At 37.6% G+C, this 20,732-nt stretch overlaps 1 protein-coding gene across 5 annotated transcripts in view; it reads left to right on the top strand.

Moving 5' to 3' along the window:
* Gapvd1 (GTPase activating protein and VPS9 domains 1) overlaps positions 1-20,732 on the top strand; it is a 674,762-nt gene that overhangs the window by 135,089 nt on the left and 518,941 nt on the right. For all 5 annotated transcript variants that reach the window (XM_067138086.2, XM_067138089.2, XM_067138085.2 and 2 more), the window contains one exon: positions 10,779-11,007. In XM_067138086.2, the coding sequence (XP_066994187.2) occupies positions 10,779-11,007 (229 nt within the window). The remainder of the gene's footprint in view (positions 1-10,778; positions 11,008-20,732) is intronic.

Here is a 20,732-nt window from a genome sequence, read left to right as displayed (position 1 = left end):
ACTTCCACTGGAAATTATTCTTTAAATAGATATTTTATTTTTAAATTTCATTGAACAAAGTGTGTCAGACTTCTCTGATGGCCTGATAAGATATCCTTGTAGGCAGCGTATTATTTTTTCCGTGATGAGTGTACTGTACTTGGTGTTGTGCAGTGCTAGGCTGAGTAGCTCAGACGGTCGAGGGCTGGGTGTCTGTACTTGATAATATTTCCATATAGAAGACATTCCTCCTAGAAAATGAAACTCAGGAAAGTAAGGAATTTCAAGTTACCCAATTGCAACAGTCAAGTTTTAGGGAGGAAGGGGGTCTGAGATTGCTCTTGGTAAACTGTCAAAGTGTAGTAAATAAACAATTAAAATTCGGTACATTGATGGAATCTTATGAGACTGTTGTGGTGATAGGAGTGGAATCGTGGTTGAGAGAAGGGGTGGGTAATAGAGAAGAATTTCCAGAAGGGTATACAGTCTATCATAGAGACCGAGGAGATAAAAAGGGAGGGGGGGGGGTGTTTATTCTGGTGAAGGAAACTTATTGTTCACATGAATGGTTTACCGATGAAAGGGATGAAATATTAGGGATAAAATTAGTTTGTGATAATATGAAGGAGGTGGGAATTATAGGAACATACAGGTCCTCGAAAATGTTGTGAGATGGACAGCAGGCAATGGTATGTTGATAAACGGGGTTAAAAGTCAGGTTGTGAGTTTCACAACTAGGAAAAGTCCTCTCAGTTTTAATTACTGCGTTGATGGGGTGAAAGTTCCTTTTGGGGATCATTGTAAGTATCTAGGTGTTAATATAAGGAAAGATCTTCATTGGGGTAATCACATAAATGGTATTGTAAATAAAGGGTACAGATCTCTGCACATGGTTATGAGGGTGTTTAGGGGTTGTAGTACGGATGTAAAGGAGAGTGCATATAAGTCTCTGGTAAGACCCCAACTAGAGTATGGTTCCAGTGTATGGGACCCTCACCAGGATTACCTGATTCAAAAACTGGAAAAAATCCAAAGAAAAGCAGCTCGATTTGTTCTGGGTGATTTCCGACAAAAGAGTAGCGTTACAGAAATGTTGCAATGTTTGGGTTGGGAAGAATTGAGAGAAAGAAGAAGAGCTGCTCGACTAAAATACCTAATTCCTTCCATGGGAATTTAGAATTTCCTAAGTGGTATGTTCCGAGCTGTCAGCGGAGAGATGGCGTGGAATGACATTAGTAGACAAATAAGTTTGAATGGCGTTTATAAAAGTAGGAAAGATCACAATATGAAGATAAAGTTGGAATTCAAGAGGACAAACTGGGGCAAATATTCATTTATAGGAAGGGGAGTTAGCGATTGGAATAACTTACCAAGGGAGATGTTCAATAAATTTCCAATTTCTTTGAAATCATTTAGGAAAAGGCTAGGAAAGCAACAGATAGGGAATCTGCCACCTGGGCGACTGCCCTAAATGCAGATCAGTATTGATTGATTGATTGGAAAGAGACATGGAAATATTTGAGAAAATAATAGATTATACTCATATAAACAATAATAATGATATGGTAATAATCGGGGGAGATCTAAATTTGCCTAAAGTTGAATGGAATGGAGCTGCAAGTGAAGCCAATGAACAGAAACTGGCAAATAAGTTAATTTGGGAGGGAGGATTTACACAAGTAGTACAAGAACCGACTCTTCTCAACAACTTGCTAGATGTATTCTTGGTTAAACCATGGGAAATTGTTGATAAAACTGAGGTAATTGAAGGAATAGGAGACCATAAGGCTGTAATAATGGATGTAGGACTCGTACCAAAAAGGCTTAATAAGAGGGTTACACAAGACAAGAAATTGTACAGAAAAACTAAAGTTGATGAATTTGGGACTTACCTTAAATCACAATTCAGTTGTTGGATAAGTGAAGGGAGTAATGTGGATACACTTTGGGCTAAATTCAAAGGAATCATTTGGGAAGGAGAGAAGAGATTTGTACCTGTTAAAAAAGAAGGGTAAAATGACCTCAGACCCTGTTTATTATACACGGGAAATAAGAAAAATTAAAAAGAAAATCTAGAATAGTAAACAAGAAAATCAAAGAGGGTAGGGAGAGTAGAGAAACTAGAAAACAGCTAATGAGGGAACTGAATGGAGTGAAAAAGGAAGCAAAAGAGAATTATATGAATGGCATACTTCAAGAGGGTAATGACCACAAAGGGAAATGGAGAAAGCTGTATTCAGATATCAGGAATCAAAAAGGAAAAGGAATCCAAATTCCTACAATGGTGGGAGAAGGGGGTGAACACTATTTAACAGATACTGAGAAAGCAAATCTATTTAGTAGGAAACTCAGAGATTCAGTAGATGATTGTCAGGAGTTGGAAACCAAAACAGAAGATAGAGAGGGAGAGAGACAAAGGGAAACAAGAAGCTTCTCATTCACAAATGAAGATATTCTCAGAGAAATTCAACTGCTTCAGCAAGGGAAAGCAGCAGGAAGCGATCAAATTACTGGGGAGGTATTAAAGACAATGGGGTGGTACATAGTGCCTTATTTAAAATTTATCTTTGACAATGCTATAAATAATAATGTAATACCAAAGGAATGGAAGGAATCTATAATAATACCAATTTACAGGAAAGGGTGATAAAAGGAAACCAGAGAACTACAGACCAATCAGCCTGACCAGTATAGTTTGTAAAATACTGGAGAGTTTAATATCAAAGTACATCAGAGGGATTTGTGATGATAACAATTGGTTCATGAGGAGCCAGTATGGATTTAGAAAGAAATTTTCTTGTGAGGCACAACTGGTGGGATTTCAGCAGGACATATCAGATCAATTAGATTCAGGAGGTCAGTTAGATTGCATAGCCATAGATCTTTCCAAAGCCTTTGATAGAGTGTATACCCGATGCATTTACTGGACGTATTACAAAATGGCGCCTACGGAAGGTAGAGGCCAGCCAAGGCAAAGAAATGTGTAGTAGGATATCGATACTTATATATGTCAGAAGGCCATGACTAACTTAAACCTACCACTATGAAGGCAGTGTACAATGGTGTAGAATCGATGGAATTGTTTTAAAAAAATAAGAAGGGTTAATCGGATTATTATAGAAACTGACTTAAAAAATTGACCTCCTAAGGATAAGACTTCCTGAACATCGCTCTAAAAAAATAAGCAAGATTTGCAGTATCTAACGTGAATTTTAAGCTCAGAGGTTGGTAATATTGAAGAAAACGAAGAGATAAACGTTGAAATACAGTAAAGAAGAAATAAAGTCCAGAAATTTCGAAAAGGTCGTCAAAATACTTAGACGCAAAATCGTTCGGAAACAAGAAGTTGATTGAGTCGCGAGAGCTTGAAATTGAGCTATATTAAGTGGAAATAATAGCAACGATAGCCTAAATAAAGAGGCAATCATTATAAAAATATATATATATACTTCGCAGAGCCATGATGAATTCACATTTTCCAGTATCGATGGATATTGTCTACTGTGTTCCTGAACAGATAATGGCTTGCTAAATCGGCATAGACCAACCTGGAGGGAGATGTCATCCTGGCAGTTAAAACCACCCGACCCGTGTGGAGGAGGTCACTCTACCCGAGATACCAGTGATGGAGAACCTGCCCAGTTCTCAATCCAAGGCCTGTGACCAGACCGAAGAGCAACTAAGGCCCGAGATACTGAATGGCGAGCTAAGTAATAGTATTAAGTAGTATAATTTCTTATGTAGAGTATTACCAGTATATGCAGTAGATCTGAATAGCCTAAACGTGAGATAATTAAGTGTGCAGTGAATACAAGAAAGTGCAGTGTGAAATATTTAAGACGATATCTCGTGACAGATTGGTAACGTATTTACTATATTATCTTATCCAAGGAAGTAAGAATACGATTTAAAAGTGTGACGTAGTCTAACATATGTTTCATAGAATCCCGGTTAGTTAGAAAGATCCATGAGTGATGTAATACCAGTCAAACCCAGTTTACGTCACAGAGGGACGCATGTTTGAATTGGTTAAGTTAAATTACCATACTCTTTGCTGTGTTATATTGAAAAAAAATAGATACTGAATTTGGGGTTATATGTTAAATTGTATGACAAAATGCGTTTTGAGGAACGAATTCTGCGCTATTGGAGTGATACGTATCGTTGTTTAATTAATATTGGAGGTTAAACGCGATAATTATAGATGTTAAATGAATTAAATATGGGTTGAAACGAAGGTTAGTAATAAAATAATGAAGTATATATGATACTTTAAATGTATTATTGCGCAGATTAACAGGAAGTAAAACGTGTGTGTGTATATATATATATAATGTGCGATATAGCAGCACAAGTAAAGCGACTACGGAATATAAGTATACCCCAGGGAGGAACTATAGCAAGGTATGGACAATAAAATTACGCATATTTTAATGAAAGTGGTTTGACTATTATAACAACCGGTGATGGGTATATGAATGCATGACTGTGTCGTATTCTGAATGAATGTTAATGGCGTGGAAGATCAAACTAGGATGTAACTAGTATGGTAATGTAGTATTGAAATATCTTAATGTAGGCACTTGCACATCCATATATGAAAAAATGCTTGTTGGCTTCGTGCATATTGAACTGGAATACGTTACATAAGAAATTATATAGCTAGAGTAGGGAAATTATTTGAGATTTACGTAGGATATCATCGATGCTTTGTTAATCTGAAATATTATTAGAGCGAATATTTAGCTAGGAGCCATACTTAAGTGGCAATTGGACCGAGAAGCTTAGTGCGTCATTCAATATTTCATTTTCTTCACTGTAGTCTGCACCAACGAACTCAGATAATTTTCAATGTAACTTAGGTCACTGATATTAGTATTCAGAACACTTTTATTCATATTCAGTTCATTTCCGCGATAATTTGAACAATGTAATGCTTGTATTTTTGATGAGGGTGTATAATTAACACCGTGAGTGATGGAATAATGTACTGATATACCGAATTTTGACCGTGATCAGAAGACTATGATATACTGTATACTTAAATGACCAGATGTAAATTTTAATAGGAAGATGAAACAAAGCAACAATTCATTTCAGGAATACGCGACCCAGAATGTTAAAATATGAAAACTTAGTTTAGGAATAAGCCAGCGCTGACTTAGAATATTTGATTTAGGAATTAGAATATTTATTTATTTATTAGGTTGACAATTGGAAGATCATGAGCAATATTTGACATTAACCATTTCTTTCGCAAGTCTTGATAATTTAATAAATGTGTTTCTTGATTGATTTTTTATAGAATGGAATGAGTTTTCATTTGTAATGGTAGTCTGTAGTTATACTTAGTGAGTAAGGTTCTCGTTATGCAGATGTGTTTGTCGAAAGGTTGAGACTGAAGTTTGCGTACGCGAAATCCACTACTGAGCGTTGAATTACGTAATTTTGGACCGCATATGGTGTCATTATTTTCTCTTTGAACGCACGTTAAACCAAAACATAGAAAAATTAACCATTTTTCTGGAGGCATGAATACCCCGAGATATGTAACTGACTAGTTGGGAAAAATACTGTGGTCACCCTGATCGGAACATGGAATATTATTAAAGAAATTGGAGGGAGTAAGATTGGACGTAAGGGTTACACGTTGGATAAAAACATATTCAAGCGTTCAGAAAGTCAAAGTAGGAAATGATGTATCGCAGGAAAAGAAAGTTTGGAAGGGAATTGCACAGGGTAGCAGAGATGCCAACTATTACGATTCAATCGTAATAATTACGAATTACCCATCATAATTACGCCTTTACGAATCACACACCACAAATTACGATTTTTTGTTGATTTTTAAATCTAAGTGTATGAAGTGTTCAAAAGGATACACAAGGCGGCGTGAATTTTCAGAATATTATCTTCGGATTTCTCAGAAATAATTGATACCCCCTTTCCTGTCCTTCGTTTAAGAATATTTAGAGTTTTCACGCGCCGAATGCAGTGTGTGCTTCCAGTACCGGAAATTTAGGCACCTGTGAAGTGGCATATCTTGCGGAGTTGTTGTCCTTGTTCGTCACATGATCAGACTTCCATGCAAGTATGAGAGTTCTTTTGTCTTTGTTTTGGCGGTAAAGTGGTGACAAACTCCGTTTAATTGTGAATACTGTGTGCGTGAGTGTTGAAGAAGTATTTATTGCGATTTTGGTTGCCAAATTTACATATATTGCTCTTGTAGGGTATATGCTAATCGTGTGTTACGAAATGCGAAAGGTTTGAAATAATGAAGGGATTTCTTGTGCAGGAAAATACGTGTTACTACGTTACCGTGACTAGTGACGCTAGTAATAAATATAGTTGAAAATTTAGGGAGGTATACTCGGAAGAATGGCCCAGTTTAAATGCGCTCCTCAAAATCTCATTCACACGTGTTTTGTAGTTTGTGGAGCCGCGATGTTGAAGATGAACAAGACTGAATTTCGTGCTAATATGAACTTCGAACTGTTAAGTGCTCTGTTAGTGCAGAGGATGCACATGATATGAAAAGAAAAAGCATGTTACCAGTGTACGTTTACCAAACAGTAACTACAAGCTTTAAATGATATGTAAGTTTAAGATCACGAAAAAAAAAAAAAAAAAAAAAAAAAAAAAAATCTACGAACCCCCCCCCCCCCTTCCCCGTGCCCTAACGGCTGCATTCGAATTACCTTTTTTGAAAGTTGGCATCTCTGGGGTAGTATAATCGGTCCGTTACTTTTCTTAATATATGCAAATGATTTAGGGAACAATATAACATCAAAAATAAGATTGTATGCAGATGACATAATTGTTTATAGGGAAATAAACAACATTGAGGATTGTTCAGAATTACAAAGGGACCTTGAAAGTATCCAACAATGGGTTGAAGAAAAGAATATGAAGGTTAATAAAATAATCATCGTATGGCCTCAGCTACCGTGTGCAGACATTTCAATTTGACGCCATCTGGCTGTCTGCTCGTCAATTTCGACGTTCCGTTTTACTCTAGGCCCCCACTAGATGGCAAACCGAGTAAACCGAAACTCTCTTGGGCGTCTATGGCTGAGATTTAATGAATTTTGTCGGGTAAACACCAAATGTATCACCAGAGATCTTTTACATGCCGACATCGTACGACATGGAGTGTCGAATGGACTTTTTTTCCGCCCTTCAAAAATCCGACTACCTCTGCTGGGTTTGAACCCGCTATCTTGGGATCCGGAAGCCTACACTCTACCGCTGATCCACAGAGGCAGCTATATGAAGGTTAATGGAGGCAAATCAACTGTTACAACTTTTACAAACAGGAGCTTTAAAACTGAATTTGAATATACTTTGGATGAGATAGTTATCCCAAAAGATGGCAAGTGCAAATACTTAGGTGTGAGATTTGAATGTAATTTGCACTGGAAGGGTCATGTTGATGACATTGTTGGGAAAGCATACAGATCGTTACATGTCATAATGAGGCTACTTAAAGGATGCAACAAAGAGTTAAAAGAAAAAAGTTACTTGAGTATGGTTCGTCCATTATTGGAATATGCAAACAGTGTTTGGGATCCTCACCAAGAATACCTAATAAAAGAAATAGATAGTGTGCAGAGGAAAGCAGCAAGATTTGTAACAGGGGATTTCAGGAGAAAGAGTAGTGTATCAGAAATGTTCAAGGAACTTGGGTGGGAAACTTTAAGTGAGAGAAGGGAGAAAACTAGACTTATAGGATTATATAGAGCCTATACAGGAGAAGAAGAAGCATGGGGAGATATCCGTGATAGGCTTCAGTTGGAAAATAATTATATCGGCAGGACTGACCACAAATATAAAATTAGAAGGAATTTTAACAGAAGCGATTGGGGTAAATTTTCATTCATTAGGAAGGGTGTGAAGGAGTGGAACAGTTTACCAGGGGTAGTGTTTGATCCTTTTCCAAAATCTGTACAGATATTCAAGAAGAGAATAAACAGCAATAGAGAAAATAAATGAAGTGTTAGAGGGCATTCGACCAGTGCAGGTTATTGTAAATAAAATTTAAAAAATGTGTGTGAATAAATTAATTCCATCCTCTGGGCTTAAGGAGTTTGGACAGCCAAAGTAGGGGACTGCCTGTAGGGGTGAAGTACAGTGGGGGACTTCGAGGGCCCTGGGACCGCTACGGTAGCTGTGAAGGCCCTACAGGAACTCTGAAAAGTGGTGGCAAAATGGGCTCTGGTTAAGACACAGCAGGTCGTTATGCTACTTAGGTTCCAGAATGGGTAAAAATAAATAAAAAAATAAATAAATAAGTACATAAATGCAATGTAAATTTTATCTTATACCAGTTGTATAGTATCATTTGAAGTAATTCCACATACTGTATATCAGTTGACTATATTTGTAAGTAGTACAGGAGATATTATAAGTAGAATTTTGTAAACAATATAAATTTATTAAGGATGAGCTGTGTGTTTAATAGAAAAAATTGTTAGCGTAAATTGTATAATATTGTATTATAGGAAAATTTTCTTCTCTTGTTAATTTAATATTCAGTGCTTGACAATAATGTATTTTAGTGTACCATTTGCCACCGAGGTAGACACCTTATTTGCAAATAAAGAGAATTTGATTTGATTTGATGATCATACTGTTTGTAGTGCAGTGCTGGGATGAGTAGCACACATGGTAAAATGCTGGCTTTCTGAACTCATGTTGGTTGGTTCAATTTTTGTTCAATCACGTGGTATTTGAAGGGGCTGAGGTATGTTAGCCTCGTGTCAGTAGATTTACAAGCATGTAAAAGAAGTCCTGCGGGACAAACTTCTGGCACCTTGAAAACTCCAAAAACTGTAAAAGTAGTTAGTGTGTTTGAAGACCTGTAACATTATTATTTCTTAGCTCATTGCAGTATTTCTCAAAGGCCTTTCCAGCTGCCTGCATGTTAGCTTACTCCTTTCTCCCTGTGGGATATAATCTCACTGGACAAAAAATTTGTCAGCCTAGTGTGTACGCACAGATGGATAGGTAAGCCTGTACAGATGGCGTAGAGAAAGAGCCCCATGCTCAACTGCACGCGCACTGCCTCTACGTGAGCATAAGCCAGTAGCGATTAGTGAGACATTGATGTTTCAAGTGGACAGTGTACGTCAGCATGGGTAGATGTAAGGATGTGACAGAGTGGCAAAAAGGGGCAATTGTGCTTGGCCGTGCCCTTGGCCATACGATGCGTGAAGTTGCTGGACTTGTTGGTCTTTCACAGTAGACTGTTCAACATCTCTACAAGCAGTGGTGTACTAAATGTGGCCACGGAACATGACATCAGAATTGTGGTCTGAAAAAGATTCTGACTGAGAGGGACTTGGAGACGTGTTTCACAGCTTGTGAATCAAAATCGCTTCAAAAGTCGACAGGAATTTCTACAATCAGTGAATAAAGGTCCATCTTAACCTGTTACTGAGAGAACATTGGGACAGGAACTGCATGCAATGAACATTTTAAGTCAGTCACCTCACAAGAGGACATTGCTCACACAGGCACATAAAGCTGCGCGTCTCCTGTAGGCTAGAAATCATCGAACGTGGACAATAGCTGACGAGTGGCAGAATGTAATGTGGTCTTACAAATCACATTTTTGCCTTTATTCCAATGACGCACGTCATCGAGTACACCGAAGGCCAAATGAAGCATTTCATCCTGGATGTGTGCAAGGTCAGGTCCAAGCCGAAGGTGATGTTTTCGAGGTGTTTTATTTACGTGTCATGCATTGGGTCCGCTTACAGAGGCGACCACGAACATGAACCAGCATGTTTATTTAAACATTCTGGATGAACAGGTGTTTCCTTTCAGTAAACATCTGCATGATGAGTATGCTAATGATATCCAGAGTTTACAAGACGACAACAGCAAAGTTCACCGGGTTGGGCGCACATATGACTGGTTTTTTGTACACTTCCCACCCTAATTACTATACATCTTGATTAGCCTGCAAAATCACCTGACTTGAAGCTCATTTAATACCTGTGGGACATCGTTAGAACAGCGGGTAAAACGCCAACATTAGCATCCCCACAATTTGGTGGAATTACTTGATCAGATCCTCAGTGAGGGGCTTAACCTGGATGTGGCTTACCTGTACAGCCTTGTAGACCCACGTTCTAACCAAATCCAGGCGGTTATCAACCCCAGAGGTGGAGTTACATGGTATTAAATGAGACATGTAATGATTTCTCCAGGGGTGACTAATTTTTTGTCCGGTGAGCTTATATAAACCATTCCTACAATTTCAGTAGAGCAACATTAGTGTAACTCCTAAATTATGCATGCAAATTACATACTGTCAAGAGTATTTTTGAGGTGAATAAACAGTTTATTTCGATATTACATAATTTATCTCAAAATATGGTTTCTGTTTTTTTTTGATATGTCCGTATATTATAACATACAAACACTTACTGTGAGCTGCCTTTTACAGATGCATATATACTGTGACAGACTTTTATGTCAAGCTTTTTATGCTCTCCAATTCTTCCATATATACATAGTCTGTTGAACTTTCTGTGACTACTTCACTAAAATTGCCACTACTCAGCTCTCCTTTTTTCGCATATTAATGTTTCATACACCTAAAGTTTCCTTGATAATTGCATGCTTTATACAGCAGTGAAAACCATATAAAAATCAGTCGTAATTCTTGAGATTAGCCTGCACAAACACAGACACAAACCTGCTGGGGACTTCATTTTATAATAAGTATAGATTACACCATTCTGAGAAGCATTTCATTACAAGCCACCCATTCTGTGAATTTTTTAATGTAGATTTCCACCTGATGAGCGGCTGAAGAAATTTGGTCCTGAAGGAACTCCAGAATATCGTGCAAGACTTCTGGAATATCGGAAATGGACAATAAGTCGTTTGGTTGCTGTAACAAAGCGTTTTGTAATCAGTATTCAAGAAAACATGCATAGTTTTCCTAGTGGTGTTTGCTGGTTGCTACGCCAAATAGCTGGACTGCTCATGAAATCGTCAGGAATTGAACCCAAAGAGGTGAGTTGCAATTTTGGGTACATACCTTTTTCATTTGTCATAAGTATGATTTATATTAATGTGGTTTGCAGTGGTTTCAGGCTTGTATAGCAATACCAGTGTCAAGTCTTCATGTATGGCATTTTGGTAGTTAGTGAATCAGAACTTTGGACGAGGATATAGTCATTAATATTTCTGAGGTGGATGAGTTTCAAATTAGATAACTGAGAGCAAGAGGGTGGGGTTGGGGGAAATAATCATCTCTTGCCTTTTGTAAGAGGTGAACAAAATGAGTGACCGTGGCAGTTCTATAGTTACAAACCTGTCATTGAAGGTGACTCAAAGGATCTTCCAGCCTATGGTCCTCTTTAGCGAGTTGGATCTTCTGCTCCCAATGGGGTGACATTCAAAACGTTTCTGCAGGTTGTATGGAGGAAGTGCCTTTATACTAATTTGCCTAGATGGGATCCAAATTTTGTTGGATTGTCTGCTTTCAAAAGGCTAAGCCTTATCTTTGTAGCCATAGTTTCCTTTCCTCAACAGTCCCTTTATGTACAACTAGGAAGAATATCCCATCTCTCTGACCATATTTTTAAAATAAGATGTTCTTAGTCGTCCCCTTGTTTTCTTCCCTAAGATCTTGCCTTTGAAAATGTTTTTGTAAAAGAGTAACATGCCTAAGTAAGTGTTCAGTGAGCTTTGTTTTGCTTTTTCCCATTACTTACATTTTTTGTATTCCTCTCCCATCTCTTGTAGAATCATCTCATCTCATTGCTCTTCTTGTCAGTCCAGATAGTTCTGGTAATTCTTCTCCAAAACCATATTTCCACTGCCTTGAGACAAGCTTTATCCTGTCTTGTTAACATCTAGGCTTCACACTCATATGTCAAGACATTCAATACAAACATTTTTAGAAATCTCTCTAGTGTAGATATTTTGTGTTTCTCTTGCCTTCGTTGAGACATCTGCTCTTTTCCTCAACATTGCTACCGAGATACCAGAACTCGCCTATTTTCTAGAGTCTCTCTCTGCCTGTTCTTAAATCAGTCCTTCCTTCTCCTCCCTTCTTGTCTATAACCATTACTTTTGTCTTCTTGATATTTATTTTTAGCTTCAGCTTCGTTATTTCTTTGTTTAAGACCCTAAGCATTTTATTTACCTCCTTCTTTGAGTCTGCCATAATTGCAATATCATCAGCAAATCTGATGCATTGAATGTGTTTGCCATTAAATTATTTAATTTTAATTTGGGTGGAAACAACCTATACCAGATAGTGCCAGATAACACAAATCTGCACATAGCATACTTGCTCTGTAACAAAAGGGTACATGCTTATAATGTAATAGTTATTACTAGCAAATTTACCCATGCTTCGCTATGGTATTCTACATTGTATACAGGTATGGAAGTAAATTACTGTACACGCAGTGATTAAGATTTTTAAAAATTGCACGTCTCTTAACTTTATCCGAGAAACATGATGTGGTCCCCATACGTTGTTTCCGGTGTAAAGTATGAGTTGCGGAGTTGTGATAACGGCAGGCTCACTTGCCTATTGCCATTCACAATAGAGTTCGGAAGTTTTCATTATAATAACAGGCCCTCTTGCCTACTGCATGGTCACAATCAATTTGGTGAGTTTTTGTTACAATGGCAGGCCTCCTATCCTACTTTTGGACACATTCCAGTTGAGGAGTTTTCATCATAATGGCAGGCACCTTCCCTACTGCCAGTCAAAATTGAGTTGTGCTATTATCATTATAGTGGTTGAAATTGTCTTCTGTGAGCTTTTGAGCGAACTTAACTGGCGGATGTGTAGATTTCAACCGGTTCCTCTGAAGGTCAGGAATATTGGAGTGGATGGGCAAGTCAGGGTTCTCATTTATCTTGGAGTATTCTCTCAACAGTGCTTGTGCTCTACGGAATGAAGGAGGCCTGATGTTGCTCAAGACAGGAAGCCAGTGGGTAGGAGTTGATCTTATTACGCCTGAAATAATCCTCATTGTGTTGTTGAGTTGAGTGTCCACAAGTTTCACGTGACAGTTGTTGATCCACACCGGAGCACAATATTCTGCCGCAGAGAAAACTAAACCAAGGGCAGAACATCTCAAGGTAGTTGCAGAAGCACCCTGAGTTGTACCACACAAATTCTGCAGAATGTTGTTACGACTCCTAATCTTTGCTGCTGTATTTACTAGGTGTTGCCTGAAGGAGAGTGTCCGATCTAATGTTATACCAAAGTACTTTGGGTAATTATTATGCCTGAGGACCTTACCGTTAAAAGACACTTGGAGAGTACAGTTTGCCATTTTGTTATTTAGATGAAAGCAGGACACCTCAGTTTTGCTGGTGTTTGGTTGGAGTCTCCATTTCCTAAAATAGTCACTAAGAATGGAAAGGTGATCAGTTAAAATGTTCTCTGTTTCTTTCAGGTTACTATGACTTGTAGCTAAAGCTATATCATCAGCATAGCAAAATTTTCTATCTTCTAAAGATCTCCCAGCAAATATGCAAACTGTACGGAGAAGGGAATTATTCATTACAATGGCAGGCCCTCTTTACTAATGCCTGTTACACAGCAGTGGGAGAAGGCTCCCATTCCTACTTCCAGTCAAAGTCGATGTGAGGAGTATTGATTACGATAGCAGATGCCCCTCCTACTATATGAAAATGAAAACCTACAACCTGTTTTCCAGTCATTGACCGGGTCAGGGATGTAATGAATGAATTATATATAGGCTATTTTTACGATGAGGTCGCCACTCCCAAAGTGATGTATATTAATGACTGATAGATGCTACGAAATGAGAATGGAGAGTGTTGCTGGAATGAAAGATGACAGGGAAAACCGGAGTACCCGGAGAAAAACCTGTCCCGCCTCCGCTTTGTCCAGCACAAATCTCACATGGAACGACCGGGATTTGAACCACGGTATCCAGCGGTGAGAGGCCGACGCGCTGCCGTCTGAGCCACGGAGGCTTACCCTCTTACTATAGTCGCTATCAATTTGTAAAGTATTAATTGTAATGGTAGACACTCCCTTTCTAGATCGCTACAAATCAACTTGAATGAATATATATGGACCAATAAAAAAATACATGCACATTTACAATATTGCAGACTTTCGTTTACAGATTAACTGCTGCTAAACTCTGTCATATCGACAAACGGATTGCAACATAAGACTCCTCTTTAAGCAGTCTACATGGTTGATTCTACAACATTTTCTCGTATCTCCTCTATTTATGGGTTAGATTGAGTTAGAAACATTGAATAGGGCGAAATTTGGGTACTGCTTTCACACACTGCAACAGTTTCGGGATACTTACGTGACAGCTAGAAACATAGAATTTGGCTCACATATGGCCACTGGGTAGGCCAGTGTTCATACCAAATTTGATGATTCTACCTTTTATAAGTGTACCAAACTATGAATTATACGTGAAAAAAAAAAAAAAAAAAAAAAAAAAGTATTGTGACCTTTCATGCATCTCTAAGTTCAGGGTAAGTTACGCCTCGGCCGGTGTCGCGAGGAGATACAAGAGGTTCCACTCAAGGGACGTGAAAGTTCGTTGAGTTGGGTCACAGAATCGTATGGTTGGATTTAAGTTGATTCGACTGACGTGAGAAGACGATTGCTAATTAATATCATAATCTAGGCTATCATCTTGACGTACCTTACACTATCAAATGAGAACACCAAAAATATAACTTTTCATGGAAGGATTTTCTGTTTAATGACTAAAAAAAATGTTTAAAATATCAGCTACAATGCTAATGAAAATAAAAAGCAACACAAATGTATGTTGGAAATGATTGAACGTTACGTTAACTAAAAAGAAACAATATTAACTTCTGACTCGTGTCAATATTTCGTTCACAACATTGTGCCCGTTCGCATGTCCACGACAGATTACAAAATGGCGCCGACCGAAGGTATGGGCCATGTAATCTATAGCAAGCAAGGAATAGTCACCTGTTATGATGACTCAGAGGGCCATATACGTCATGGAATGGTCAAGTATTTGAGTAAAACGGACAGTGGACGGTCTACAGTTTTGTTTTTAAAAAAAATAGAAAAAACATTATTATTAAAAAATCTTCATCTTGAATTTTCACGACAACAAGAGCGGACGCAATCACCGTCAGCGGAATAATTCTTTAGCAGAAGAAAAGGAATCGCGCATAAGAAAAGAAATATTTCAACGATTGAATAAGAATAAAGAATAAGTTTTCGTCTAGATTCAAAAGCAGTTCAGACGAAAGTAGACGTACTGAAGTCGTTACATACAAAATTGCAGATTCGTCGAAGAGCTACGAAGAAAAATAAAAATAAATAAAATTAAGTGTTAAAGACGTCAGAGAAGAATAGCATAAATGGCTGTATACTGCAATATAATGTTCAACTTTGAGACTGACAAGAAGATGATCAAGATGATGTGCTAAATTCACATGATGGACCGACCTGGGAACAATTCATCTTACCATACGACCAGACAATGACAAGGAAGGCGACGGGTAACCATCCGAACGAGCCATGACGAAGGAAGGCAATGGGAATCCAGATAGTACTTCCAGAACGGAGGAGCGGATGACGTACCAGATGTCCAACCCGTGACCGAAACGAAGACCCAACTACATCCAATGGGAACGGAACAGCTGGACCAGGGACAACCATGAGCGAGCTAAGTCATTCATAATATTTTGTTGCATAATTTTTGGTTTGCCTACACATGTACCTTAGGTATGTGCCGATGGCTAATTGTAGACCGATAAATATGGCAATGCAAGTGAGAAATACCAACGAGGTGTGAGATAATTAAGTTCGTAGTTACGATTTAGTAATATAGCAATAGTTTATGCTATATCGACCAGAATACTCGTAGGAAGCGTGAGGTTTGAAGAGAAATGTGAAACAGCTGATTGAAATGACATACTGGGAGATTATAGAGATTTCATTGAAGTAATGCTTAAAGTTGACGTCACGAATGGTTGTGCGCGGTGTAGAAAGAAACAAATGGAATTACGCATTGTTTGGTTCATAGAAAGGGCATTGAACTCGTCCGTAGGTTATGAGAAGCTCTGACTTGTAAATATTATTAAGTAACTGTGTGGTATTTTAACATAGTCGTGAAGTTGGGAACGCGATATATTACTATGGAGGCTACGGTGTTAATATTAAATGGATGTTGTAATAAGAATATGATTATGGTAATTGGATGAAAGTTTCGAGTTATATACATATATAGTGATATGAGATGGTTTTACGCGATGCAGGACCATCGTGTACCTGCAAGTGAAGTCATGCCACACTACAAGTTTATTTTATGATTTATTTGCGTAAGAGTGCCCACACCGCTGGAGCTACACAAGCCAAGGTACGAACTGGTTTTCTATTATAGATGTATGCTCGTGACGTAATCGTATGTCTGTGTAGATGATTATAATGAACATTAGAATACTACGATACTTTGAATAGCTGTAGTTAACCAGATGCATTACGACACAGATATATATGAGATTATGTTTTCTAAACCTCGCGGGATGGCGCTTCATAGTAACTGCATGAGAGAAAAGTAGCTTGCATTGTAGTTGAATGTTATTGGAATATAACTAAAGAAAGGGACATTGAACCTAAAAGGACATGTGTATTACAGCCAAGAATTATGTTGAATTTAGATAGCTAGATTGATAAATATTCTCCGTTTGAACGTACATTTCTTTAACGAATTACAGCTAGGGAAAGGCTAGAGTAGGAGCCGTATTTATCAGGCACTAGGAAAGAATGCCTTAGTTCGTAAGTAGTTTCCATGTACAACGAGATCAATGCAACAAAATCATGACTTCGGATTTTACTCAAAAATTATCTTAATTTACTTAGAACTATTTTCGATTTCCTTTAATTTGTTCATAACTACTTAAATGTATTCCGAGTTATTCAGACTTAACTCATTAGTGTATTTGAGATGCATTTCGGTTGGATATGGTATCCAAGTAAGACTGGTTTAATCAGACTAAAGAAAGTGAACTATCGGAATGAGTTAATTGTGTCTATGTTATACTTACATTCCAATTACGAGGTGGACCTCAAATGTGTCCAGTGATCTATTGTAAATGTGTAAATATTGAACTTCTTCTTCACAAAGGAACTGATCACTTTAATAATTTAAAATACGGAATATTATTTTTCGTTTTATTATATGAGCCAGCGCTGACTCATTCTCACACTTATTTTCAGTCGATTTTTTTAAATAACGCATCACTTTATATGATACAATAGAGTAAAATAATATATTATTATTATTGGTCCACCTTTTCAATACAAAATGAAAATTACGTAGGGACTAGTTTCGACCTAGTAATAGGTCATCATCAGCCTGAAGTAAATTAAAGCGTAAATATCGAAGAAAACATAAACAATGTAAACACAAGTACAGTCTTTTTAAAGGTACATACCATGTGGGAAGTTGAGTAGAGATATATTAAAAATAATAACTCTTCCAATTGACGAAGCACTGAGCGGAAACTAGTCCCTATGTAATTTTCATTTTGTATTGAAAAGGTGGACCAATAATAATATATTATTTTACTCTATTGTAATCACAGTTCAATACGGATCTATCATTATGAAACTTATTTCTTTTAATCACTTTGTATGGTAATTTAATGATTTAATATTTTATTAATAAATATCTTGTTATTTTTCTATAATGGCTGGTGTCATGAATTCTTTAATTACTGTCCAGTTTGTAAGTTAACTAATGGCTAAGAAAGGAACCGTGTAATTAAGTGTTCATTTAACCATGGTAAGTTTTCTCGAAGTCAATACTCTGATAAGGTGGTCGGCGATGATTATTATTATGTCGTGAGTAACGATAGGTGTCACCCGTGAGTTGGAATTCTCTTGAACTCACGTAAAGCGAATTCTACAATAAGATTACATGTCTTACTTGCCACAAGTAAACCCTGAGGTATTCGCTGAGCGACTCCATTTCGTCAAACTAGGCTGCCCAACGACGAGTAAGAAAATGGAGGTATCGGGTAAAGAATGTTAATCCGTCTAGCGGTTGCAACATCAATGACAACTTCAAATTAATCAGAAAAATCAAAGTAAAGTCAATATCACAATGCTGAAGGCTTAAAATTTAAAATAAGTCCATCATTCACCACATTCATCTTGATTCTTGTTGGCTTGGCACACCTATTCACTGACTCAAATGTCTCAACATCCTGTTATTATGTTTAAATTGTTGTTTAATTTGTCGGAATCTATCTAACAACTTGAACACTCCGGTAAACTCTGCTCATCATTGTCGTTTAGGTCAAGAAAATGATCTAATAACATACGACAACATCATAATTCTTCAAATAATAACACTGAACAATCTTAATTAATCTTCGGTGCATGGACTCCTGCCACTCATGACACTGAATCGGCATATTATATTGACATAGGCATCGAGATTTATCTATTTCATCATAAAACACAGTACGGCTCAATTCTCACCTCATACCGGATTTTCGTCCCGCACGACTTCCGATCTCAAAAATGGGCTCAAACCACTCTGGGCTTTCAACATATCATGAACATCCTATACACGTGCCTCTATCACTTCTAAACAAATATTTATGATTATTATGGAGTCGAAAAATGTTAAATCAACAATTAAGGTTAAAATCAAATTTACTTCCCGAATCAAAATATTCACGCCACGTTATCTCCACATTGAAATTACTTTAACTTGCAATCATTCCATTAACTTAGGCCCGTGCCATTATTCACAAAGCATTGCAATAAACACGCATTTACACATTACCCATGTTCATTTATCACTCCGATACTTCTACTGATTATTATGTTTTTGTCAACTGGCAAACATCGCTGCACGAATAATCATCAACATTTACAGACAATTCAATGGACTTCATTCCTTCCCACAAGAACAAAAATCACTCGGCAACCCTCTACCTCTGGATACTCTTACAACATGCCTTAATATCTATAAAGTTTTCGATAACGGAAAACACATTTGAGCACTTATAAAATGAATATTAATCTTATCTGTACGTGAAACGTGCTCCATATAATTTAAAAAAATTCAAGCACTTGAATAAACAAATCAACCCTACTCTATTAAATAATCAAAATTATGATGAGTGCTTGATCTAATTATGAACATATTAATTTGTCCCTTTGTCTATCTATCTTTGAATTTATATGATCCGGAAACGGTTCGTTTCACAATCAAGTTACCATAATGAAAGAATATGATTTCCTCCCGCTAACGATAGCAATCTACAAATAATGGGTACTCATCTCAGCCTTGTAGTTAGCTAAACTGGACGAGGAGCACAGGCCCCGTCCAGTCTAGCCCTGCATCCTACTGGTTTTCATGCCAGTTTGAAGAGGTAATCCAATGCACTTTTCAGATTTACACATATTAATTTTCAAGTTTTAAAATTTTAACATTGTAACAAATTTACACACACTAATATTGAACTGAAACTTTACATGTCTGGCCCTTTATCTAGCCCACTTAATGTAAATATACATTCTTCGTTCCTTTCTTGGACACTAGGAACATGGGATACCTCGGGGACCCCCTTTACAACGGCCCGGACTTGCACTCGATTTCCCGTCACGTGTTCGCGCAGCTGACCAGGTATCAGTTGATGCTTGACTGTTGGTGAAATACGTCGAACACCCGTGATCGTTCTCACATTATGTACTTCCTAATTTCTTTTTGTAGAATCTCACACTCCTATCCGTAGGTTTTAATTTAATGAGTTCTGTAAATATTGGAACTCTTCCTGCTAGTATACTGTTCAAGGCTGTAATATGAACTACTTAACATCACGAATCACTGTGCTACGTAACATTCTAACACTTCGAACACTTCGAACACTACTCCACGAGTAAATACACACATGCTCCCTGGCGTAGTAATGGCATGGAATATTCACAAGTATGGTAACAGCTCGAACACATTATCAGAAGTAAGTCCGTCTCCATGACCCTATATTTATTTTCGTCTCCCCTCTCCTCAGAGTTCACGAAAGGTTATCTTAAGACGCGCGGCTCCTATATCCTCATACGACTATTTGCGGCTCTACTAGTGGCTTAACTATGGGATCCAATGATGTAATTATGTTCTCAAAGGCTCCATGCCAATTCTCAACTAATATCGTTCGCTGGTAATTGATATAATTGTGAATTTAGCTCTTGTATCCCAGCCTGGGATTTCGCGCCATATTGTAGCGTCTCCTGCCTGCAGCCAATCAACGGATAGCATCCACGATTTCTCAGAGTTACGCCAATCAATCTCCCTCAGTTAATAACTTTTAATAACTTTTATTATATGGTTAGACTTCTAAATTCCACCTTATTCCGAATTTATTAAATCACTTCCTTCTATAAATTTAATCTATGGAGTCAAGGTTGATAGTGCTTCTTACAGTACGAAGTTGTTGTACCTACTACTGGTCTATGAATATTACGATTGGTCCAAGCTAGCACGGGACAGAGAAGTTTCATATTTTTTTCTTCAAGTGCCAACCTTGTGCTCAGCTCCTGCTAGTAATTTGGAGCTCTCTTGACATCTTTTCTAGGAATTTTGCACAAGGCTCCATCCAGTGTGTCGCACTATAATTTCGCCCGCGGGCCTGAAACCTTCCACTGACTCGGAAATAACTCTTGCCTGTCTCTTCCCCCTCGTCACAATTTCTGAGAATTCTAATTCTGCTGT

This window comes from Anabrus simplex, chromosome 1, assembly GCF_040414725.1.
Source record: "Anabrus simplex isolate iqAnaSimp1 chromosome 1, ASM4041472v1, whole genome shotgun sequence".
NCBI lineage: Eukaryota > Metazoa > Arthropoda > Insecta > Orthoptera > Tettigoniidae > Anabrus > Anabrus simplex.
This window is presented reverse-complemented; position numbering and strand designations above follow the sequence as displayed.